The sequence below is a fragment of the Diorhabda sublineata genome, chromosome 2, assembly GCF_026230105.1.
Source record: "Diorhabda sublineata isolate icDioSubl1.1 chromosome 2, icDioSubl1.1, whole genome shotgun sequence".
Lineage (NCBI taxonomy): Eukaryota > Metazoa > Arthropoda > Insecta > Coleoptera > Chrysomelidae > Diorhabda > Diorhabda sublineata.
In genome coordinates this window covers 10,930,306-10,956,376 of record NC_079475.1, presented here as the reverse complement: position 1 = coordinate 10,956,376, position 26,071 = coordinate 10,930,306, and the positions used below count along the sequence as shown (strand labels likewise).

The 26,071-nt window shown below is 31.9% G+C and overlaps 1 protein-coding gene across 3 annotated transcripts in view; it reads right to left on the bottom strand.

Annotated features, from left to right (window-relative positions):
- LOC130440747 (spectrin beta chain, non-erythrocytic 1) overlaps nt 1–26,071 on the bottom strand; it is an 81,125-nt gene that overhangs the window by 10,158 nt on the left and 44,896 nt on the right. For all 3 annotated transcript variants that reach the window (XM_056774060.1, XM_056774059.1, XM_056774061.1), the window contains exons 8-26: nt 25,130–25,459; nt 24,505–24,778; nt 23,436–23,832; nt 18,043–18,280; nt 15,797–15,936; nt 13,276–13,779; nt 12,075–12,522; nt 11,534–11,752; nt 10,855–11,151; nt 10,657–10,802; nt 9,828–10,414; nt 5,450–8,424; nt 4,992–5,222; nt 3,243–3,734; nt 2,813–3,069; nt 1,732–2,072; nt 1,149–1,437; nt 815–1,089; nt 369–751 (exon numbers count right to left, since the gene is read on the bottom strand). In XM_056774060.1, coding sequence (XP_056630038.1) covers nt 369–751; nt 815–1,089; nt 1,149–1,437; nt 1,732–2,072; nt 2,813–3,069; nt 3,243–3,734; nt 4,992–5,222; nt 5,450–8,424; nt 9,828–10,414; nt 10,657–10,802; nt 10,855–11,151; nt 11,534–11,752; nt 12,075–12,522; nt 13,276–13,779; nt 15,797–15,936; nt 18,043–18,280; nt 23,436–23,832; nt 24,505–24,778; nt 25,130–25,459 — 8,823 coding nt within the window. The remainder of the gene's footprint in view (nt 1–368; nt 752–814; nt 1,090–1,148; nt 1,438–1,731; nt 2,073–2,812; nt 3,070–3,242; nt 3,735–4,991; nt 5,223–5,449; nt 8,425–9,827; nt 10,415–10,656; nt 10,803–10,854; nt 11,152–11,533; nt 11,753–12,074; nt 12,523–13,275; nt 13,780–15,796; nt 15,937–18,042; nt 18,281–23,435; nt 23,833–24,504; nt 24,779–25,129; nt 25,460–26,071) is intronic.

The window sequence follows — 26,071 nt, the reverse complement described above, 5'->3', positions numbered from 1 at the left end:
TTTTTCGATCGGTCTGTCTTTTAACATAAAAGAATTTTATCTTTTGCCATCGGCCGTTCGTAGCAACTTTCTTAGCAATTGAAAAGAGCCAATTACATCCGTTCGAGTTTATCACGTGATTTTGACGTATGACGTTGAAGCGTGATGTTGGGGTTATTTCTCTTTTTGTTTATTTGTTTGTTAATTGTGGTTTTTTGGCTTTGCTTGTTTTCTCTTCGTTATTTTCCACAAACAAAAACACAAAAATATCACGAAAGCAAAAAGCAGAACACCGAAAAGAATAAGGAAATTTTTAGGTTGTCAAGTTTATGAATTTGTTACGAACGGCAATTAGAAAATCAAGTTCATGAATCGGTCTTAATACTTGCCCTTGTAACCTCGAAATGCAACAACTGATGTGCAGGTGGTAGTTTTGCTCTAAAAGTTATTTTGTTAATCCAGTCCATCATATCGACTTCAGAATTAGAGGAAAACAAAAATTCAGATCCGTCTGTAATAGATAAACGGAAAGTATGTTTTCTCTTTTGATAATCGTCTGCTACGGTACAAGTGGCGTTATGTATATTTAGTGGAGGTGCGTTTGCTTTACTAGCAGCAAAGTCATCCTTAGTTTTAAAGAAACAGAGAAGTTGTCCACATAGAACTGTGTAAGAATTCTTCCAAGCTCTGTTTGTGGCACGTTTCTGACCAGGCAGTAATAGTTGTTTTCTTTCGAGGAAAGCTTCTGCTTCGACAGGAGGTAGCACTAATTCTAAAAAAAACAAAATAGAACTTACAATGTACAATTGTCTGAAAATTATTTTTGTTAATTTACCAGCATTTTTTGCTCGAATTGAACCCCGTCTTCTAGTATTGAAAGATGGCGTTCTCTTAACAGGTTTAGTTGTACTTCCAACTTTCATACTTTCTGCGCGTTTTACAGAAGCATCAGAACCTCTCCTTATGCGATCTCTATCCCGATCAAACATATGCACCACCGAATTTGTCTTTCTTACAGATATATTATTATTTTCAGCTGGTGATTGGGAGGTATATTCTGGTATTTCTGGTTGGATAACTGGTCTAACATCATCCGATAAATTGCTAAACCTAAATAAAAAAAAAAATATTAGCAAATTTATCATTTTATTTATTACACTTAAAATTACCTCGGAGATGTATCTCGAGATTCCTGTCGTCTCATTTCATTGATCCTAGCTTTCTCCTTCATTTTTCTTTGTTCTAATTTTTCGTGTTCGATTCTCTCCCTTTCTACTTTCCGGGCTCTGGCTTCTTCAAGTTTCTGCTCAGCAAATGAATCCTCTAGTAAAGTTTGTCGTCTCAAAGCGTTAAAACGATCTTCTTGAGCTTTGATGGTTTCTTCAAAATCACGATGTTTACGAAGAAACTCTTCGACTTGTAAAATAGAATCTCCAACTTTTCCATCCTTAAGAGTACCTATCGACATGTTAATGAATATTTAAAACCATTATAATGTTTTATTAAAATCCTTGATCATAATTTTTTTTTATTTTTATTTAATTTTGTTATATATAGAAAGCAGAAGCATTTAATAATAAATGAAGTCACAATAATTGACAAAAATTTGTAGAAAACTATGAATTTTGAATTCACTGGAAATTGTAGCCCCCATTTCTTTACACACACATAAATAATGTAGCTCAATTTTTGAACCTTCGAGAATGATCAAATTTATTTAGTAAATAAAAAAAGTTTTTGATACGTTCTTACCTTCTCTTACTATCATCCAATTTTCTAACGTATTAGCTTCACGTTTGAAAAGTTGCAGATCCAAATTTTGTTGATATATAAGGTTTCTCTTCCTCCATGTATTATCTAACAAACTGACTTTCTGTTGAAGAATTTTAATTTTATCTTCGATTTCTTGAGATAGGGGATGACCTTCTTTAATGAATGTTTTTCCAGTTTCGTAAAATTGTTGGAACGCTGGTAGCCTGCCTTCTATTTCAGTGTTGTAATCCTTATGTCGTTCCAATAACAATTCAGCTTCATTGCAGTCTTGAGGTAAATCCGGTGCCGTTATTTTCGCAAGCATTTCATTTATCCAAGCTCTATAATAAAAAGGTTATAAAATTGTACAAATCCTCAACAAAGATTGCCTGGTGGACCAAAAACTAGACGGGAGGATCAAATATGCATAACCTGGGAGTACCTGAATGGAACAAATAGATACGGATAGAAAGAATTCAAGAACAATAGTCCATGGTTCAAAAATATGTGATAAGCTGTGATTAAATAGGGATAAAATGTGACTACACACAAAAATACAGGGCTAAAAGAGCTGAATTTGACAAAAATACCCAGGTGTTTATGTATTTCTGAGAATATATTGAATTATTGTCAAACAAGCAAACTTATTAAGGTGGTTTGATTATGTATCATTAATCAAATTGTCCCTTAGTGTCCCTGACACTTACATTCCCTGTTATATGCCCACTTTATAAATGTACAGCCTATCTGGCATTTATCGACCCCATATCAGTAATCAAGGGCTCCTTTTATTGCACATGTCTCTCTTGTAGATTCTTCAAATTCAGAGCTTTTAAGAACACTCTAGAATGTTCGATAACTGTGTAATCATATATGTTAAGGCCAACATACTGGGAAAAGAAGAATAACCCAACCAATTAAACAAATTATCTAATATGTATCTATATCAAAGATTCTACACATTGCTATATTACTAGGAAATATAAATTTTTATAATCTCCAAATAGCTACACAAACTGGTTAATTGGATTTGTGTGAGATTCAATTAGATTTATTGGACCTTTCATAATTGAATACTTACAATAAATCATGATATTCTTCGAAGTAGGATTGCAACTGTTCAGATTGTTGTAAAAAGTATTTCTGTCTTTCGACTTTATCCTGCAAATCTTGTAGGGCACTAACGGTGTCTTCTCTTTTATCATCAATATGTTCTTTGGTATCGGGATATTCAAGAATCAATCTGTCCCCTTCCTGTTCCACAAAATCAACTTTATCTTTAATGGCTTTCATTTCAGTTTCCAGAGCTTGATGTTTACGCATCATATCTTCTATTACCTAAAAAATAAATTCGAAAATTACTAAAAGGTATTTGTTTATAATACCATTGTACTTAATAGCGCTTTATCTTATCATAAATACAAAGGATACTACACATACTACGTATACTACACAGGAGAAAAAATAACCTATCCTAGCCACAAGTGTATGTGAATTGAATATTCAATTACCTCAACGTCGGGAACGTAAACACCATAAATAACATCAGCATCTTTTTCTCTAATCCATGAAATGATTTCATCAGCAGTTTGATCAAACAAATGTACTTGTTTGGCTCCTGCTAATGCTTCTTTGCGAGCATTCGCCAACTCTAACAAATCATCCCAATTGTTTTGTAATTCTATAATTTTTTGTTGAATATCAGGGCTATAACTGCTTTTGGCGTCTATGATGAAATGACCATTTTCTATGCACTGTTGTACTCTGGGTTCGCTGTTAATAAGACTTGTATGGAATGTTTCGAATGCTTGTATCAAAAGTTCAATATGTTCCAAATCATTACCGTATTCATCGGAATCGGCTTTATTCATTTGTTCTTTCATCCAATCTTGAACTTCGTTACATTCGTGTACGAATCCGAAGTATTGTAAGGCTTCTGTCAAGCGAACTTCACGTTCTGATACCAGTTTCCTCAAATTACCAAACTCTGTTTGTAATTCAATCTAAAACAACAAAAAAATTATTTAATTAATGTTTAATAAAGACTTCCACGTAAAAATAGACGAAGACTAAATACATTTTGGTAAATATGTTATTGAGGGTGACTATACAGTTCAGTTGGAAATTGGAGTGGAAATGAAGTACATAGTATTGATTAGCACAAATATACATGAATTGTAACCAATGTTGCAAAATCTAAATCAAAGAAATAGACAGAACAATTAAGTGTAACTCAAAAAGCTCTAGTTAGAAGTATGCTGGGTGCAAGCTTGATAACTAAAGCCTATATATACATGACAAGTATACGGTAAAACTTTACAAACCTCGACGGGCAAAAAAAGGAAAGAAAAACCAAGATAAGATGAATATGGAAAAGATGGATAAGACAGAAGATAAAAAAAGAGAAACGTGGAAGTTGCTATCCAATACGAAATAGAAAAAGATTGGGGGAATGACATTACGAGGACAATTTATGAGAAAATACTTATAGAAAATGTATAAAAATCTTATTATACTGAAAAATATTTTCAAGGGTCCACATAAAAGCCGGAATATATGTGTCACAAACTAATAATGATGTTATCGTTAAAATCAGAGTAATTACTATCACCACAGTAGAATGTAAACTAATATGTTGCTTCTTAGGGGCAGGTATGAGGAAGAGAATACTAAAAGTAAATTCTGCTACCCATATTAATTTGAATTGACAGATTAATGACTTCTAAGGTACAATATTTAAAGAAATAGAAAATAAACAAGTCGATTGGCACATTACACTGACGACATTTTTTTAAACAATTTTTTAAAATAGAAATATCATTTTCAGATACTCTAATGAGTTGAACATACAGATTGCAAATTAAAAGAACAAACTAAAAAAAATTAAAGTAGAGAAATATAATAACTTAATTGGCATCATCCAAGAATCCATCATTATATTGGTCCTCCGGAGTGGATTTTGATTATTTGATAACAAATATTTTAAATGATCTCGAACAAGTAAAGAGCAGCAAACGAGTTTAGAATTGATTTGATATGAAAGCAGTTAAATAACAATAATGAGTCAATACATTTTTAATATTTAATTAAAATGTTGTTTCTTTTTCGCCCATTTAGTTTATTTATTACAGCTTTTTAAAACAAATAATTATTCAATTTTTTGGCTTGCAGTTGTAGTTTCAATCTCCAGTGTTTAAATATCTGTATTCCTAATTATTTAATTCATTCGTAGAAATTTTACTGAACTAAAATGTTCATACCTTTGATTTTTCAATGTTGCCTGCATCGAAATGTCTCCTGTCTATCAAAGAATCTGCAACATCACTTAATTTTTGTATAGTTTTCTGGAAAGTTTTCACTTCAATCGATAGAGTTTCCAACTTTCTTTGTAATGATTTAGCTGTATCCTCATCTTTACCAACTTCTTTTGTAGAAAGAAGAGGCTTCTTTTCAGCAATCCAAGCGTGAGCTTCTGATACATCTTGAAAGAACTATAAAAATGGAAAACATGTCATACATCTGAAAACTTAGAAAGGCTTCAGGATTAAGTTAGTTCGTCAATATAATAATATTTTGTATAATAAACTCAATCAAGAATAGTTCGGAATATAGAATATTTTTCCAATGACCTACACGAAATATTAAGTGTTTTATGTATGTTGTGAATTTCACTGCAAGTTCATAAGGGAAAAAAATTAATATTGAATATATTCCTTACCACTTGTGCTTCCAGGGAATCTTGAAGTCTGAGTCTCCTGATACTAGCTAAATCTTTAATTTGATCTAGTTTGACTTTTAGTTCTTCTGTTTTATCTCTAATTATAGATCGAGATGGATGTTTCGATCTAATCAGTTGATCAGATCTAGCAACGAGGGCTTCGATAATGGTACCTCTGGATGCTAATCCGCTTTCAAGTATTTGATGTTTTTTCTGTAAATTTTGTACTGCAGTCAAGTTATTACCCAAATCCTGTGACGCGGCAAGCGGTTCCCTATCGTTTAACCATTGCAATTCGTCATCTACATCGCGTATAAACTGTTGAAGTACGGATGTCAATTCTAATTCATCTTTTCTGACTTGTAGAGGTTCTTTTAATCGATCGTACCTAGTTATTGCTTTTTGAACGTTTTCATTAATTTCATCAGCTAAGAAATGACCACCTTTTTTAAACTGTTCAGCTCCTTCGTTAATCATTTCGCAATTTTCGGCATGTTGTTGAATATCATTTTCTAAAGTTATGAGTCTCTTAAGTTGAGACCCAGCACTCATGTATTCATTAGTACCAATAACTTGTAGCTCATGTTCAACTTCAGTTAACCACGATTCAAATTCCTCCAAGGATCTACTAAACAACAAAGCCTGATAAGCTTCATTCAACCTATCACGTTTGAGAGTGGTCAATTCTAATAAATGTTTCCAATCGTTTTCGAGATCGTCTAGTCTCATTCCGATTTCCGTTGCAGCGTAATGGTCAGCAGTAATAAGATCTTTGCCTACTTCTACAACATTTTGAATTCTTTCGCCGCTAGCGATTACTTCCGCTTCAAAGGTGGCGTGTTTTTGTATTTTGTTTTGAAGATTGATGGGTTCCCTATAATTTTCATCAGCTGCCGTTTGCAATTTTTGAGATAACCAAGTTTCTACGTCATTCACGTTTCGTAAGAATGCTTGTAGCGCTTTGGATTTTTCCAACATATCTTTACGTTGTTTAGATTTTGCTAACAACTTATTTTTTCTGTTCACTACGGCTTCTAGTTTGTTTAAAACTTCGTTATGGTTTCTGTTTGGGTCCGCTGTGATTCGTTTTGCTGCCATTTGGAGCTCCTCTATTCTTCCCAATTGATTATCCAGCATAACTTCAAAATCATTGTGTTTTCTTAGTAAAGCTTCCACCGCTCTTGGTGTATCTCCTACATCTTCATTATTCAGAAAGGCTTCTTTTGTAGCTAACCAGTTGTTGAGTTGATTGACTTGTTCATTAAATACTTGTACGTCATATGAATGAGATAAATTGTTTTTATGATCGTCCCAAGCTTTGTGAATTTTGTTATGTAATTCTTGGAGTCTTTCGACGTTTTCTACAATTTTAAGATTATCTTTTTCCGAACAAGTTTTGCCGTATTGTATAAGTTCTTTGAATGGTTTATCCCTGCCGTTGATTTCAGCTTTGAGTTCATTGTGCAATTCCAATTGGACTTCAGCATCGATGACGCTATTAGGTTTTTCTTGTGATTCCATACGTTTGATTGTTTCTAAAACCCATTGTTCTAATTGTTTAGCATCAGATAAAAATTTCTCCTGAGTGTGTGCTTTTTGTAAGAGAGCCCTACGTTTCGCTTTTGTTGCTTCTAGTTTTTGCATTTGTAAATCTAGATCATTTAATGTATCTTCTAAATGTTTGATCGAATAAGGATATTTGTCACTAAGATACAAAGCATTTTTTTGATGTATATTTAATATCTTGTTTTCGATAGCGGATATTTCATGTTCTAGTGCTTCTTGTTTTCTCTGCAAAGCTTCAACACCAGCAAGATTCTTGCCGACTTCTTCGGATTCCATTATGGCGCATTTTTCTGCTATACGATCTAAAGTATCAGCAACATCCCTGTCGAATAAGTGAATTTCTGAGGCTTCTTTTAATTTATTTCTGTAATCGTTAAGTGCCTTTTGTAGAGAATGCCATTTTTTAATCAAGTTGTCTCCTCTTTCTCGTATATTATGATATCCCTGAGAAGCTAATTTTTTGGAGAGGGCAGTAATTCCTTTAATTTTAGTGTCATCGATTTTCATATCACTGTCCACATCATCTAATTTGCGTTGTAAAAGTTGACAATGTTCATAGTCTTTTCCAGTTTCTCCTGCTTGTAACATAACTTCCTTATCTCTGATCCAGGATTCAATTTTATCTAATTGGTTATTGAATTCTAGTATATCTTGAGCTTCTTCGAGTCCTTTACCTTTAAGATTTACTTCTTCATTTAGATGTCTCCAGGCGTGTTCTAAATCGGCTAGTTGATCAGCTATATCCTGAGAAGCTTTATGATTTTTACGAATTAATGTTTCTCCATTATCTTTTATTTCTTGAATTCTTCCAGCGTTAGCTACCACTTCGGCTTGGAATGCTTGATGTTTTTGCAAAACTTTGATTTTATCTTCAAGATTGGACACTTCTGGTTTGCTCGAAGTGATAGCCCCTAATTTCTTTTCTTTTTCTGAAATCCATACTTGAGTTTCTGTTACGTCTCTGATAAATTCAGAATATAAAAGACCATTAGTAAGATATTTTCTCTTGGCTTCACTCAGTTGATGAACTCTTTTACGTTTCTCTTGGACTTCCGCTAATTTTTTAGCAATCTGATCACTTTCAAAATGATTTTGATGTAATAATTTGTTTCCTGAAACAACAAGGGCTTCTAGATTTTTATCTTGTACTTGAAGAAGTTTTTCAAATTCCTCATGTTTTTTAAGCTGGTTACTAACTTCATCAACTGTTTCTCCAATATCTACGTACGATAAAGCTGCTTCTTGAACATTCGTAGCATCTTCGATTGATTTTGTTTCTCTTAAGAACATAAGCAAATCACACAATTGATCCAAATGAATTTTTCTAAGTTGCCAAGTAGTATGAAGCCTGTCTCTTTCTTCAATGAGATATTTGTATTTTTCTATTGCTTCTGCTGCTGCGTAATGACCTAGAAAAAAGGAAATTTCTTAGACCTTGCAGTGGAAGACCAATGAGAATTTTCATAATTTGGAATAAAACTGATTATTTCATGTGCAGGGTATTTGAGGTTTGCATTTTGAAACACCCCCAAATTTTGAATAAAATATCAAACAATGTAACACGTACTTTTTTATTCTTTTTTTTGGTTTTTTTCGAAAATATTTTTGAATAAAATTTGCTATTTTATGTCGACCAAGGTACAGATTTCTATTTTTTATGTCTCTTGTATGATATCTTTGTATTTCTTGACAAAAATCTTTTTCAGTAAATTTTCCTTTCAAGTCTCATAGTTTTCCATATAATTTACATTTTCTGTTTATTTAGGGAACGGGATCAATGGAATGGGACATATTTCGGTTTGGTTTACTTAAGAAATATCTGTTTATGTATGTAAGAGCATACGCTGCTTTTTACAAAGATCTGTACTCATCTATTCGTTCTTTCTTAATTAATCCGCTCGCTTTTTCTTTCGTTCTTTTTCGTCCTGCAGATCAGTAGATGACAGATCATGGCTATGGATTGGCCAGCGCGTGGTCCGGACTTGAATCTTATCGAATATTTATGGGAATTCGGGCTAGATCCTGCACGAGTCACGAAATCGGGCCTCAAATTGACGCTCACTGAAGAATGGGAGCTTGTATATCCTTTACTGTTGTTAATTATAACTCTTTTTCATTATTTAAGATTTCTTTTCGTTTGACATTTTTTTTACTAAAAAAATAACTCAATAATAATATAAAACACTCATTATTAAGCTAAGACTAATGGTACTTGACGTGAGTCGATTATTTTGCTCACGAGTATATTTTTCCATCCCACCTTCTATTGCTTTTTGTCTCATACGAGTTAGGCAACGTTTTCGCGTTATATCCCAGGCAGCTTGTATTTTATCTAAACTGTCAACAATATTAAAAATATTTAAACGAATTTACACAAAACCTTGACCAATCATATTCTTTAGCCTTCCTCATAAATTACTCAGTAATTAGTGAAAATCACATGATAGTATCTGTGATAATTTCTAAATTTATCACAAATTATGTATTATATTGCGAGCGTTATCGTAGTGGCAAAATTAAACACTAACTTGTACTAACTTTAATATATTCCAATCTTTCGAATACTTATGTATACATATGTATAAATGTGTGGCAATTACAATTTCTTGTAAAAACATTCATAGATTTAAAAGTTCAATATTCAAATAGAAGCTTGATAGAATGAATTGATTGAAATATTGTTACTGGTTTCTATAGATATCGTTATTACGAAAACGCTCATACTCTAGCTGGCGAGGATTTCATTTCAATTCACATATTATTTTGCGATATATAACAGTTGAAACAATTATATATCACAAAAAGTACTAACCTGTTTGTTCCATGGCAGCTAAATTTTCGGCAACTTCCTTAAAATCTTCTTCCCTAGCTTCAATTTCACTTTTAAGAGCCTCATGTTCACTGATTACGACTTGTACTCTGGATGCACTCTTGATATTTTCTTCAGCGTTCATAGCCAATATTAAACCGTTAGCCCAATTTGATAAAACTCTGACCTGCGCTAAGAATTTCTGTAAATCGACACTAGCTTGTAATTGATCCCTTCTTAGTTCTGTTCTTTCTTTTAAATCAGTCCATGCTTCAACTACAACTTCTTGTTGATTCTGTATGTTCACTTTATTAGTTGAATACAATTTCATAAGTTTTGAAGCATCTTCTATGAGCACCTGAAGTTGAGCTTCTAAAACAACCAATTCATTTTCGAATGCTTCATGTTTTCGAAGTAAAGTGAGAGCGGCATTTAGATTGCGGCCTAAATCTGTACCAAGTGCTGCATTTTTCTCTTGAATTCTTTGCAATGCATCGGCGATATCTCGATGGAACCTATGAATCTGACCGGCAGCTTCTAGTCTACTTTCTCTGGAATTCAGTTGATCTTGTAGATTTTCCCATGCTTGCCTAAATAAAAGTGGACATATAATTTGTGGAAACTAAAAATTAAGCATATTCGGAGTTATCTAAGTCATAGACTCATATTTTTACTAAGAAGTTAACATAAAGGTACGAAATCATCTCCCAATTTACGTCATAATTTTTATAGATTTCCGAGAGGATAAATTGTATTCGTATGTGATCAACAATTATCTAAAAATTCTAATAAGTTTTCACTTTTTTCTATAAATGGATAAATATTTACTCACTGTAATTTAGCCTGCCTATTTTGGATATCGACGCCATACGCAGTTTCATTTGCCAATAATTTTTGAGCCAGTTCTTCGCATTGTTTATATCTTTCAGTACCACCTTCTACTCTAAGTTTAAGATCATCAAATTTGGTTTGCAATTGCTAAAAAATATAAATTGTAATTAAACTATTACATAACTTGCCTTTTTCGTACCAATAAATGCTCATAATCCATTCCATAATCTTCTGAGCAAGCCTGTTGAAGATTTTCGTGAATCCAAGTTTCAAGTTCTTGAGATTCGGCGAAATACTCATGACGAAATAGCGATTCCATCAACTTTTGTTGTCGAACAGCAGCTTGCCTTTGTATAGCTCTTGCTAAATGTTCAATAGCAGCTTGTCTCTCCCCAATTAACTTGGAATCTGGATGACCTGATTTAATCATAGCTTGTGCTCCATGGCCCATCTCAGATATGATATTGTTATATGTGTCCAATTCCAGTTCTAATGCCTGAAATATACCCCATTTTGTAAATGCTCATATTTTTCAAGAACGTAACAACTAACATACTTATACTTAATAATAGACTTAGTAACATAGTTACACAATTTATACTTAATTTTAGATTATTGGTGACATAGTTACACAATTATAAAGGTATCTAACTTTTGAAGAAAAATCAAGCTTGTGTAAATGATTTTTAAGATTGTGATACAGAGGAGATGAAAGATTTCTCGTTTTTAACTTCTCCTCCGCTTTATTGAGCTTTCAGTGGCCCTCATCCTGGGCACCACATGATGATCTAGCCTACCAACTAACTGTTACAGACGCAATGATACATATATCATCAGAAAATGATATTTTATCTTGTGCATTATTTTATATCACTTACTTTGTGTTTAGATAATAATTTGGTTGCCGAATCTCTATCCCTACCAAAATCTGAACTGGATAAAACGTTGTCTTTTTCATTTAACCACGATTCTACTTCGTTAAGCTCAAAGAAGAATTGTTGTGCCTTAAGTGAAGTGTTCAGTTTTTGAGCTCGTTCATTTGCCTTTTCTTTGAGATCCAACCAAGCGTCTTGCAAAGTCTTGCACAGTGTTTGTATCTTAAAATAAAACCCAAAATATTAATTGGTATTTTCAAGTTTGTTTTTATGCAGTTTGGATAATCATATGGAAAAAATAATTTGATTCCTTTTAAATGGTTTTACATTGATAGCTTGTTTTGTTGTCAATTTTCTGTTTCTGAATAAAAAATGTCCTTCCCTTTAAACTGGTGCGAAAAAATTGAAATTTTAAAGTATTTTCAAGATTATTCATATAGTAGTATTAAGAAGTACATCATTAAACATATTCTTAATACAAATGATTTGTACTAATTGCTTTATTATATTCTGTAAAGTTTTAGAAGAAAATTGATATAGATACCTGTTTTTCTTCTGGATGATGTTTATCTATTAAAGCTTGCCCGGCATCAAGTGTTTTATCTATTACAGTTTGATGACCATCAATTTCGGCCTCTAGTTTTTTATTCTTCTTATATAAATTCTGAGCTTGATGTAAATTCTGACCTAGTTCTTTGGAAGCAGCTAATGGCAAATGCTCTTTGATCCATTGTAATTCAGCATCAATTATAAAACCAAATTTATGAAACTCTAAAGATTCTTCGAGGATGGCACGTTTTTCGTTGGCAGGAGAATGAAGTTGTTTCAACGCATTTTCAATACCTTGAACGATATCAACAATCGCATTAGAATCAAAGTGTCCTTCTTCGCGAAGATTTTGACTCTCAGCCTGAAGTTCCTCGATACGTGAAGCGCATATAGCCAAATCATTTTCTAGAGCATCATGTTGTTTTATCAAATCTCGACAAGATCTGGAAAAAATTTATCTTTTTAATACAAATTATTAGAATAAGATCTCAGTATTGATACTATTACATGACAAGTAAAGAGATACAAAATTTAATAAAATTTACTTTACATCACCAATCAAGCTCTTCACAACACGATGTTTAACAAAGCTCTTGGCTCAGTAACAACTGCACGAAAGCATGAAACACCGTTTGACCACCTCCTTTTCTATGTATCTTCTTAAATTCTAAGGTTTCTAATTCTCTTTACCACACAATTCACATTGTAAAAAGTGGGTAACTAATAGATTAGATAACGTTTTATAAGGGTAAATGACCTCTATTGTAAACAAACATAAAAAGGGTGGTTACACAGATCATAACGTATTGTTGGACAGTGAGAGCAAGAAAAATTTTATATAATTTTGATTTTACTAAGAAAAGTACAATTTTGTGTTCAGTTTGTATATAAGTGATTTGCGATTGTAGGGGTGTCGCTTGAATCGGTTTTTTTGCTCTAATGACTGTAAAAATGAGAACTGTAGTGATGCAACTCTTAGCAATGCGATCAGCAACGCAAATCTAGCAGTGGTTTAGGCATCTTGCAGAAGAATATAATATAAATTGTTCGAAGTGAATGAGGATCGACAAATTGATTTTTTTGGTTTTTGGGTAACCATGTGACGGAATCGAGTTTAATTTCTAGAGTTGTTCACGCTTCACAGAGTTAATTTCGTGAAGAGAATAACATCTTCTATTTTAAAAATTTATACTGACCTTAAATCATTTCCTACATTTCTATTGGCAAGTTTTTCATTAATCTCGTTCAGTTTATTGTTAACGTCATCAATATTTTTGTTATATTCATGTTGTGTAACAGCTTGTCTAAGCATTCTTCCCTTCTGTAAAGATGTATCTACCAATCTCTGCCATTCGTTATTCAATTCCTGTAAAGTTTTACCGACTTCACCCTTTCTATAACTGTCTTGAGCAATCAAGGCCATTCCTAATTTATTGATGGTTCTAAGTTGACCTTCATTTGATCTAAGTTCTCGTTCAAAAGCTTCGTGTTTTTGTATTTTACGTTCCAAATTCGAGAGATCTCTGTAGTTTTCATCTGAAGCGGTTCTAAGTTTATCAGCCATCCATGCTCGTAAATCATACACTTCAGCACAGAATTCTTGATAATTTTTAGAAGCATCAAGGGCGTCGGCTCTCTTTTGACACGCTTCTTTAACTGCCTTCCGTCTCTCAACTACTTGGTTTAGTCGATCTTGAATCCTACAAATATTAATAATAAAATAGTGTGCGAAATAATTTTTCAAGTCCTCTTATATAATAGTAAAACAAATCTTTTGAAAAACGTTTAAATATATAAAAATAAAAACGAAGCACTGAGTTATAGTTAATATCGTTGATAAAGGTTACAAAATTTGATGTTAACAGAATTGAAAAAAGGATCACGAAAATTGTATCCCTCTATACAAATCTTGTAGAAAACTACCATCTATACAACACATCACTCAATAAGTCGTGTGATTAATTAAGAAAAACACATTTTTTTCAATCAATTAATCTCTTTCAAGAGCAATATAATCATTCCAACGCTTTTAAGGATTTGTCTTTTGCCTCAAAATATGCTTCAGTTTTAGCAATTGCTTCCTCATTTGAGCTGAATTTCTTACCGGCGAGCATTTTTTTGAGACCAGTAGTCACTGGGGGCCAGATCTGGACTATACGTTAAATAAGGAAGCAATTCGAAGTGTAATGACTTAAAATGGCCATAACTTTTTTCTAACTAATTGAAATGTCATGAAATTTGAGACATAGTCTTTTGAAAGTTGGTATTTCATAAACGTCATGTGGATTTGACATTGGCAGCGCCATCTGTGTGGCAGTCACACGACTTATTGAGTGATGTAATAAACATCGAGGATTGTTTTATCTTTTAATTTTGATTTTCGATTCTGTCTTCATCAATTTTTGAGACCATTACCGTCAGTTAAACTATCAATCATTTGGCTCATTTTTTACATTTTGTTACACATTAAAATAAAGTGTAATTGATCCCAAATTTTTAAACAGATTATATGATAGTAGAAACTTTCAATATATGTGACAATCTTATTGATTAGAAGAAATAATTTTAACATATTGAAAATTAAAAGTAAATTGAGCATTTTTAGCAACGACCTTCGAAGCTTTAGCAAATTTCTCTTTCATATTGTCACGCCAAGGTTGAAACGGTGTTCGTTATTTGTTTAGGTGTGCAACAAGTTCAAACTTGCAAGTACTGGCTGAATTATTTATTATTCTTCAGCTGTTAATTACTTCTTCGATGTTTATGATTGTAGTTTAGTCCAAATTAGCCCTATGAGACGCAAGAACGTGCTGCGATTTATAATTTTTAGACCAAGACATCTTTTATCAAATTAGTATACAAATTGGTTTTGTTCTCGCAAATTCAGACTTGTAATTTTTTCAATTAGTCAAGGACGACTGGAGATTTTGGAGGAAGAAGAGTATAAAAAATATAAAAGGAAAATGTTTTGTTTTGGCCAAGGCATGATCGGCAAAAAATTTATCTTCTGTATGCAAAGATTATTTGAAAGAATTGAAAAGGAAGAATGTACTGAAAGTAATAATTTGGTAATCACAGTCTCCCAACCTCAACCCGATTGAATTGTTGTGGACTGGTAAGTCAGGAAGCAGTGTTCTACTTCCACTTTACATCTTTGGAATATCTTGAAAATCGAGTGGAATGAAATAGACGACGATTATTTGTCGAAATTGTTAGACAGAATGCCTAAATTGTACACCGAAGTTATAAAAGCCAAAAAAAGGTTACACCGATTAATGATGAATTTGAATATTTAACAATTACAAACCGTTTTATTATTACTTTGAAATAAAAATATCAAAATCGGTCGTTTTGTTTTTATTTGTTGTGTATCACGCAAACTATAAGGTAGTATATATCTAACTGAAAAACACCATAACAATAAAATTATTTTTTCAAACCATTAATCTCCATCAAAATTTTTTATATTTAATAATTATTTATGCTTTTTACAAAATATGTGATCGATGAAATATTCATTGTGATTATTACTGAGTTACATGAATTATGAAAGCGATTGGAACATTTCTAAAAAATGTAAAAAACATTGAACAAAAGTTTGAATAAAGTAATTTCAAAGCAGATAAGGAGTCAGAGTAATTTTTGGTATTTGTCATATAGTATTTAATTTCCGATATGTTCAAGTTTTAATTTAAAATGACAAATTAATTACATTACCCTTGAGCATCATAATGCTTTTCAGCTATTAGAGAATTAGCTTTTTTGGCAAAAGCGTTCAAACGTTCATCTTGAGCAGCCAGAGTGTTAGCGAAAGCTCGATGTTGCTTATGCAATGCTTCAACTTCGTCAAGAGAGCTCTAAAAAGCGAATATTTATAAAAATAATTAATTAACTCACCCATTGTTCAATATTTCAGTTATACAATAAGATCAAAATTTTCAGTGAAATAAACATATAATTTTACTGTATAAATTGGTAAAAAGACGTGCTGGTAGAAGTGAAGTCACTATAATCATCAAAGTAATACGAACAAAGCAAAAAATATAAGTATTAAGAAACTTATAAAAAGCACAAATAAGCATAAAGCAAATATTGCTAGATATAAACAAAAATACAATTATTTCAAACACAGGATTTAAGTTGATCTTAAATAAACTTCCATGCAATAAAATGCCTGAGAGGCCACAGTTACGTCCAAGAATATACAAATTTTTGGTTCTATATTGTCTATGTATGTATATATAGATTTGGGGTCTCGTATACACTGCGACCCAAAGTGCTCTTGTTATAGTTTCCCAGAAGAGTCTTTGCCTGCCTCAGCCCCTGTAGGTTGTCCCAATAATTGGTTTTGCTCCTATCTACCTTCTTTTCCAGTGCTTTTTATATTGTTTTGTAGCTGATACCACAAAAGGGTTCAGGTCCTATGAAGGGCTTATCAGCCCCTATATTGTCCATAAAGACACATCCTTTATGTATGTAAAAGATGGAGGATAAGTCCCTTCTATTTTTTTATTGGACATAATATGAGTATAAGCATAATGAATTAGTAAACTGAGAACTTCTTTGAATAATTTCTAACAAAAAATTCAGTTATCAAACTTTCATTCATATCGGTATATCTGATAATAAAGTTCAGTGAAGAGTCCTCTATGAACATATGAAATACTAACAAAGTTTAGCTCTGTTAGTAGTCACCTTTCACGGCTGGGATCTTCTACACATGTTCGCAAAGCTCTGCAAAATGTTTTCTTTTATGATGGAGTCACGTTTCATTGGATAAAAGGAATATCATCAAATATCTTTAATTTCAAAGAGTTTTCGAGGATTGACATCTGTTGAGTTTGATGCATGTTAAATTTGTACTTCTTCTTTTTGCCGGAAGCTCTTTGACGTTATTGTCGACGTTTTATGAAAGATGGAAAAATTTAAATGTACCGGGTGTCCCAATAAGAATGGCTCTCGGTCATATCTCGGGAACCGTTTATAGTATAGCTCCGGGAAAAAAATTATAACAAAAGTGACCTCGAGAAAAACCTGGAAATCATTTACAGAGTTGTAGGTCCACCACCAGAGGACGTAATTAAATACCAAAAATTATAAAATGAATAATTCACAAACTCCTTTATGGAAGTTAAAATGGAAATATATAATAACAAGTAGGGCCATAAAAAAACATAATTGGTTATTATTATATTATTGATAGAACAAGGAAAGACAATTTTGAGGAGTCAAAAAATGTTAAAATCCATTCAGTCAACCCAGAGTAATTTATGTTTAAAGGAAAATGCTTAAAATTTACACATTTCTTAGGATATCTCGTAATACGAAAAAGATATCGATATGCGATTTTCGCTATTCTGTTGCTAATTTGGTCTACTTTTATATTCCTTAATTAAAACTGTATGTTTCTATTTAACATTTATCAAGGATAGCTATATTTACAAAAATAAATAAATAGCGCCCTCTATCGTATACGTTACTCATTGGGTTGTTTCGAAATTATAACTCTCGCATTGGTAGAAAGGAGCTCTCTTTAAAAAGACTAAGTTTGCATAGATAGGTTAAGTAGAACTAGACTAACAGGCGTTTTTTCATAATAAAGTTCCCGCCTCCCCCCACCTCTTATTTGAAGAGATAGACTAAAACGTATAAATCAAATATACGATGAATTTCTTGAAGAATACGATAATCATAGTTTAAATGCATCTTAATTAGGCAAAATTTGTGAATTAATCATTTTATAATTTTTGGTATTTAATTACGCCCTCTAGCGTTGGACCTACAACGCTGTAAATAATTTCCAGGTTTTTATCGAGGTCACTTTTGATTTGATTATCAAAAGTTGTACAGTAAAAAATTTACACTCATTAGTATAGAAATTTTGTAAACTTTCCAGCACATCGATTGAATATATAAGAAATATTCAGGTCTGCATTAGTAGCTGAGTACAAAAAAAAACATACACCGAGTTGGTCAAACTCCAAGAAAGCTTGATGTCCCGATGTAACGGCATCAATATTATCAGCTTCTTTGTTAAATATTTGAAGTTCTAAGCATTGCTGTAACCAGATATTTTTCTCTTTCCATCCCCTTGCTATAGCTGCCTGCTCAGCTATTAATCTGTCTATGGTGTTTCGAACTTCCGGTAGATCGGGATTGGATTTGAGAAGTTTCTTTCCCAGACCAGTCACTTGTTTGAATCTGAAAATATACGAAGAAACTATTTTCATATCATCTTTCAATTAATTACAAAAGAATATTAAAATAAATTACTGTTTTCAACTTTGGAGATCCTTCACATGTCTTATCGGTAGCTAGAGGATAATAGGAAAATTTCTTACAAGCAAATAAGCATTTTTAGATAAAATTTGCTAAACCAAATATGGGGTAGCTCTACCAAGTACTTGAATGAAATACTGGATACCAATAAGGATTTAAATAAACAAAGAGGAACAATGAAGCACCCTTAAAGTAATTATAGATAAAAGCTACAAACATATTCTAAGAGTGCACATCACTTTTATAGATTTTAAGCAGATTTATCACATAATAGACCAAAAGAAAATATTTAGTGCCTTTAACTTTATAAGAACTCCTGTGAAAATTGTGAATCTAGTGAAGATGACGTTAGTCAACTTACAGAGCAGAATATCTAGCAATGAAATTTCATCAGAAAAATTTTAGGTGCATAAAAGCATTTATCGATAGTCCTTACAATTGAGTCCTAGTAAAAATAACACAAGATAGCAAGATACAAGAAGCGACTAATAGCTAGAGAAAACCAAGGTATGAAACCAGATAGCAGAAAATAGAACGTTTTTAAATTAGAATAGAAATAACGAATAGGGTGAAGTAATAATGTAAAATACATTATTGAGATTCAAAATTATAGTACATTTACTAAGTTGAAATTTTTGGAATCTTTGGTGATATTGATATTGAACACACTATTTATTTCCAGTCATACACCAACACTCACAATTGCACTGTCTGATATGAGCGTTTCAATAACCAAGTTATCGTTTTCAGAGACTGAAGGTAAACTGTTTATTTCAGTCTCTGAAGATGATAACTTGGGTATGAAAACGCGCGTCAGACGGTGTAATTGTGAGTGTTGGTGTAAACAGTGTGTTCAGTATGGTACACTTATTTGAGAAACAGTGAAACATGGGTATTAACAAAGGTGGAAGAAACAAATTGAAAATTTTGGAGAGAAAAACATTCAAAGTGGTACTTAGAAGGAAAAGAATGAACCAACAACTGAGGAAGCTTTTTAAATACCAGGTAGTACCAACAAGTCTCTTTATAAAAGTCCAAATTATCCATAATCATTACAAACATATAAAAAGCAATTAACAGTATTTCAAAAACGTTTATTAAACGGAAAGATAGCCATTAAATATTATGAACAAATTCAATAAAAATGTAGTGAAAATGGTAATGAGCAACAGAAAATAAATTATGGAAAAAAGAGGAGATATACTTCTAGTCAGTCTACAGATGGTTGATCAAAATACTTAATATATTAAGTAACTACCAATAATAAAGAAATGTGGAGTATATTAACACTTTTTGGAAGGTTAGTTTCAAAGAAGCTACGGCAGCGCCATCTGTGTGGCAGTCACACGACTTATTGAGTGATGTAATAAACATCGGGGATTGTTTTATCTTTTAATTTTGATTTTCGATTTTGTTTTCATCAATTTTTGAGACCATTACCGTCAGTTAAACTATCAATCATTTGGCTCATTTTTTACATTTTGTTACACATTAAAATAAAGTGTAAGATAGCCATTAAATATTATGAACAAATTCAATAAAAATGTAGTGAAAATGGTAATGAGCAACAGAAAATAAATTATGGAAAAAAGAGGAGATATACTTCAAGTCAGTCTACAGATGGTTGATCAAAATTCTTAATATATTAAGTAAGTACCAATAATAAAGAAATGTGGAGTATATTAACACTTTTTGGAAGGTTAGTTTCAAAGAAGCTACATAGCGGTCGTCAATTTGCGCGTATATAAAAAGAAATGATTCGATTTTGAAAAAACATTCCAGTCTACACCTTTAATTGATTTCTCCATTTATTCGCTCATCCAGCTTCTCGTTCGTGTTACCCTCTTCATTCTCCCCATTAAGGAACTTCATTGCCTTCTACCCTGAGGTATTTTCATCCTTCATCCTCCTCCGATACACATGATTTTATCCAGGTTAACTTCCTGGCTCTCTTTTCAGGTTGTGAAGATTGTCTTTGGCGAGAGGTTAACTTATAATTAGCTTGCCAATGCTTCAGTGATTGTTGCTGGAATATTTTGACCAATAACATTCATCGACAGCATCGCTTAGAGTGTTTTCATATTTTATTTCTACCGATGCACCTTTATATAACAACTTAATAGTTCTGTTAGAACTGTTGTTTCCAACCAAATACTCTGGACCTTGTGGTCGATTAGCTGGGTATTATTGTTGGGTCATCAGCATACCACACTTTTTGCTATGAATAGTACCCAGAAGTTTTTTTCACTATTTATTGTTGAGTTTAATGTGTCTACATGAGACAAGAAATCCAGCAGCATCCACTTTCTTTCCCACAATGGAATATACACGATTTTTGTGGCAGAAAAGGTTCCTGGGCGATTTAAAATGTCGCCATTTTGTATACTGTTGTTTTTATTCTGGTATAATGTAGATCATACAAATTTCTTCACTTGATCTAAAAAATGAAGTGAAGACACTAACTAAACGCTTGGTTTTGTGCACTTGTCAGAATTTTTAGTAATCGACGTGAGTTCTCTTTGTCTAAATTGTCAGTAATGACATAAGGAAGGACAATTCGTTCCTCATTGTTTATACCTTGGGCAGATATAATGAAAATGATCACTTTTGGACCTTTAGCATGAAGAAAACGAAGAGCAAGGCTGTAATGGCCTCTGTGTGTTACCAACAGATGTAGTATTTTCACAATGGTACTAATATTAAGAATATTAATTGTTATAGATGTTGCAGTGAATTCAGAAGTTAGGTTTAAACCGTCTCAAAAGTAGACGTGAGGTTAAAAGTAGTTTATTAACTATTTGCACAGGATGTCCAAGAACCGTGAACAAAATTTTGGAAATGAACGAAAGAGGTCACAACAATGTAAGAATTTCAAATAAATTATTGTCCTCAAGTCTTCGTTTTGAAATTATATGAAATAATGTTAACTCGACTAGCTAGTATGGTCAAGCACAATCACAATACTATCTATTACTATATGAAATCACTACTAGTCTTTAACTTAAAACTTACTGAGTAAACACTATAAAACAAGTTTCAAACGATTGAAGCATTTTGACATAAGACATTTTGTCCCATATCATTGTATGTCTGTAAGATTAAAATAAATATTAATAGTTTGTAACATTATATACAAGGTTTGTTTAAATTGATGTTTTTCTAAAAGTCATAACAAGCGAGGAATGTCGATGATCAAAGGGAAGGAATTAAACTAACAGAAATAGAGTCAGTTTGAGGTAAAATTCATTTTTTGAGCTAGATAAAACTATGAGTAGTTAAGACAATTTATAGTAGATTGAGTTTTGGCTTGCAAGATAAACGGTTGTCTAAAGCACAAAACGTTTGGTAATAAAAGTTGTGTTCATCGAGCTTTATCACAAAATTCTTAATATTATTGTAATAAGCAGAAAATGTTAGTTAGCAAAATAGGCACAGAAAGTTACGGAAATGAAATACGTAAAAGGGTGAGATAATTCAAAAAAAAATTATCAAATAGAGCAAAGAAAGTAAATGACTCCTTGACCAGACACACTTTCACAACAAGTTAGTGAGCTGGAGGATAAAAACAATAAACTGAGAAAGACATTAAAAGAAACAAATGATGAAATATAATAATTGTAAAAAACATAAAATTGGTCATCAAAGCAATACTGATGCAACCAAAAAATGACAAGATACTTAGGAGGAGCCAGAAGACTCTATAAAGGGAAACTAAAAGTAGATAAACAACTTTCTGGAGAAAAATTAATGGAAGAAAAACTATGTAGTTTAAAAATAAATTGCATTTGAAACAAAATGATTGAGATATGCCAAAAAAGGAGAGATTGAGAAGATAATAAGAGAGACAGTGAAGTAAGAAACTTCTGGTGAAAGTGGATTGTATGAAAATTAAGAATGGAGATTAAATATGGGCGAAAATGAATTAGTGCCGAATCTAACGATGAATATTTAGGTTTTTAGTACAAAGATCACAGATAGAAGAGCGTAATTCGCTATCAGTAGGACTCTTGATTTGCGAAAGCATTTTTAACAGTCAAATTCGATGAAAATTTGTCGATAAATGTAGAAGCAACAGATTTCAAAACGATACTTGAAAAACATGCCAAGAGTATAAGAATGTAATGAAATAACAGAGGAATTATCTTAAAACAAAGAAGGGGAGATCGAGGCTGAATCTAACCTCCAATTTTTAAAAGTGATAATTTGAAAATATAGAAAATACTGAATGATACCGTCGAAATCGAATTTGAGTAAACTAGGAAAGTAAAGTATTATAGTATTGGAAATAAATGAAGAAAAGACAAGGTTTTTACCTCAGTCTCTGAAGATGATGATAACTTGGTTGTCGAAACGCGCGTCGGACTTGAGCAGTGTGTTCAGAAAGGTACTTAAACAAAGAATAATGAAGAGAGGTGTAGGACTTGACATTTTAAGAAACGAAACAGTAGACACCAACTAATGAAATAGAGGATAAAATGGAAAGTCGCAGAAAAAGGTTGAAAATGCAATAAAAAATAAAACAATGAAATATGAAACATAGTAGAGTGGCAAGAAATAACAAGAATAATAAATATTGAAAGTAAATTATAAAAAAATGTATATAATTAATAGTAGACATAAGTAGGTATTGAACGGCTTGATAATAATGACAGTGAATTTGAAATATTTTCAGATTGAAATTTGGAAATAAAAGTTAGAGAAAACGATATCAAAGTTGACGACAATAAATATTGTGAATTGAAGATGAAAAAGTAGATTTTAAAACCAATTTTTTTAAAGCAAATATTTGTAACAATGAAATTTGAAAAAATTAACAAAATGGAAGCCCTGAGAAAACCGGCCCAGAGGAAGCTAATCCTATCCCTAACCTAACAAATGATCTGATCAAAATGGGAGAAAAATAGAGGAAGAAGCCATAACAAGAAGGAATTTTAGTTTAAAAAGAAAAATGATTAGAACATGGATTGACTCATCACAAGAAATGAGCTAAAGAGCTCTGTCTTGAGTTACTATTCCCATTGGAATGTATAACCGATTATATATACATAAAGTTTGAAATGAAGAAAGAATTTCTTACTCGTCATCTTTAGCTTTAATATCCTCGGCAAGATCTTGATGCGCTTTTAATAATGCTTCAGCAGTTTGTACATCCCTGACAACATTATCAGCGTTCAATTGATTTTTTGTATCCGCTACCCAATTTAATAAATGTTTGGAACTGTTGGTAAATATTTGTTGTCCAACTGCATCTTCAATACGAGTTCTTCTTTCAACAGCTTTATCTTTTATTTTCTTCCAAAGATCATCTATACTTTTCTGTTTCTGTGTAACGTTTAATTTTTCGTTGGGGTATGTATTTTGAACGGAATTTCCCAATAAGTTCACTTTGTTCACCTTTTCTTCGATAGGAGATAGTTCTCTTTCAAGGTTATCATGTCGTCTTTGAAGAGCTTGGATAGTTTTCAAATCGTGTCCTGGATCAATATAAATAAATATAATTAACAAAGAAAGCAACAAGTGGTTAATCTGAATAGTATTAGATATTTTCTATATTTGATTATATTCATTATATAATAGAAAATAATAGATTACAGAGTTGGTTGAAAATTGATTTATTAAATTATTACTTTTATTAAAGTCTCGACTGTTGTATACGGTTAGTTTCGTAATACATGCTTAAAGCTGATTTTACCTAGAATCAGCTTTAACTAAAGAACGGAACTATATGTTAGTTATATTGTTATGAACTCGTCCACAATATGGACCATGAAGCCGGTCCTGTTTAATTATTTCCATAAAATAGAAAACTTGGTGAACGATATAGGAGTTCGTGGCAATGAGACGGGCCTTTGATATTTTTTTTTATCACAGCGGTCATTTGTTTATATTGTTTTTATAAACAATTTCTAGGAAGCCCTTTTCATTTATTTGTTTGTTTACTTTCTAGAATTATTCGAGAAATTCTTTTTGATATAAATACTAGTTTGTTTATGAGGGATAGACAATTGATTGCTAGTTGCAAGGTGAATTATTCTTTATTATTCTAGGAAAAATCCTGTGGTAGAGTTACCATGAATTTTAATAACAGGAACTTGTTAACAAATGAAACACTTACTATACTTACTAACTATGTAAATATATGTTACCTAAAACTGCGGTATCCAACTGATCCATTTTTTCCAACATCCAATTTCTGGCTTCTTCACAAACTTTGTTAAATAATTCAACACTACTAGCACCTTCTAGACTCTTCTCTTTTTGAGCTTTGAGTTTATTTAATTTCTGCCAAGCTCCTTGTATTTGTCGATGTCTGATTCTAACTTTGTCTATTTGGGAATGGTTTTGTTTTTCGAAAGCTACTACATCTGAGTCTAATGCATCCATTCTCTTTTGGCTGGCAGAAAGATCGGTAAGAAATTTCTGAAAAAATATTTCGATGACCCGATGGATAATGAATGAAATAGTCATGATTTGTTAACTAATAACTTTGAGAAATGGCTCCTGGGAATTTTATTTTCAAGTTAATACAATTTTTTGAATTCATGATTCGAATAAAATAAAAATTTTGATACTATATAAACATATATAAATAAATAAAATATATAAATAAATTAAAATTGTTTCGTATATGTTCAAATCGTTTTTTCTTATATTTTCAATAAGAAATAAAAGAAAACTTTCAGAGCGATTGAAATTTCTCGGGGACTGCTGTGTGATATTGATTCTTCTGCTATCCAAGATGATGATAAGAAGCACAAAGTAATTACATACCTCGTATTTTCTCTTCGCTTGTTCAACGCTATCGTTAGGGTCATCACTAGAAAGTAATTGTTCTTTATCTTTGATCCATTTTTCAAAATCGTCACATTCTTTGTAAAACGTAAATAATTTTACAGCATCTGCTAACAAAGCTTGTCGTCTAGCTGCCAAATCTTGTAATTTAGCATAAGAATCGTTGATACTTTTTTGTCTTTTAGGTACGCTGTCATTATCATCAATTTTTCGTTTAGGTGCCCTGCTAGGTAACTGCCTGATAACTTTCACTGGTACTTTGGTTTTAATCAATTTTGTTTTTTTCACTTTTTGAACAGTTTTAACAACCTAAAAATAATAATCAGTCATTAATAGAGTACTATACAATGAATAGAGGGAATTAATAAAAGCGATCAACAAATTACAAGAAGAAGCAAGCAATTACGGACTGGAATTAAATGCAGAAAAAACAAAATATATGAAAACAGGAAGGAAACCAACTGAAAACTAACAAAAATAATTTTGAAACAATATCGATCTTCAACTATTTAGGAATAACGTTGGGACAAACAACCAGAGACAGAATAAAGGAAAGGATACAAAAAGATTATCAAGCCTATGGAAGAAACAATAAACTATTAAAAACCAAATCATAACCAAATAAAACAAAATAAAAATGTACAAAACTCTAATAAGACCAGTAATCACGTATGCGATGGAAACAACAGTAATCAACAAAAGGGAAGAAGAAAAACTTAAAAGGTTCGAGAGAAAGATAATGAGAACTATAACGGGTCCAAACACAGGAGGGAGAAAAGAGAACAAATAAAAACGAGAAGGAGATAAAGAGCTGGAAAAGGAAAATATAGAGAGAGACATAAAAGCACAAAGACTCACCTGGGCTGGGCATATAATGAGAAGAAAATCAACTGAAATCATCAAACAAATAAGCAATGAACC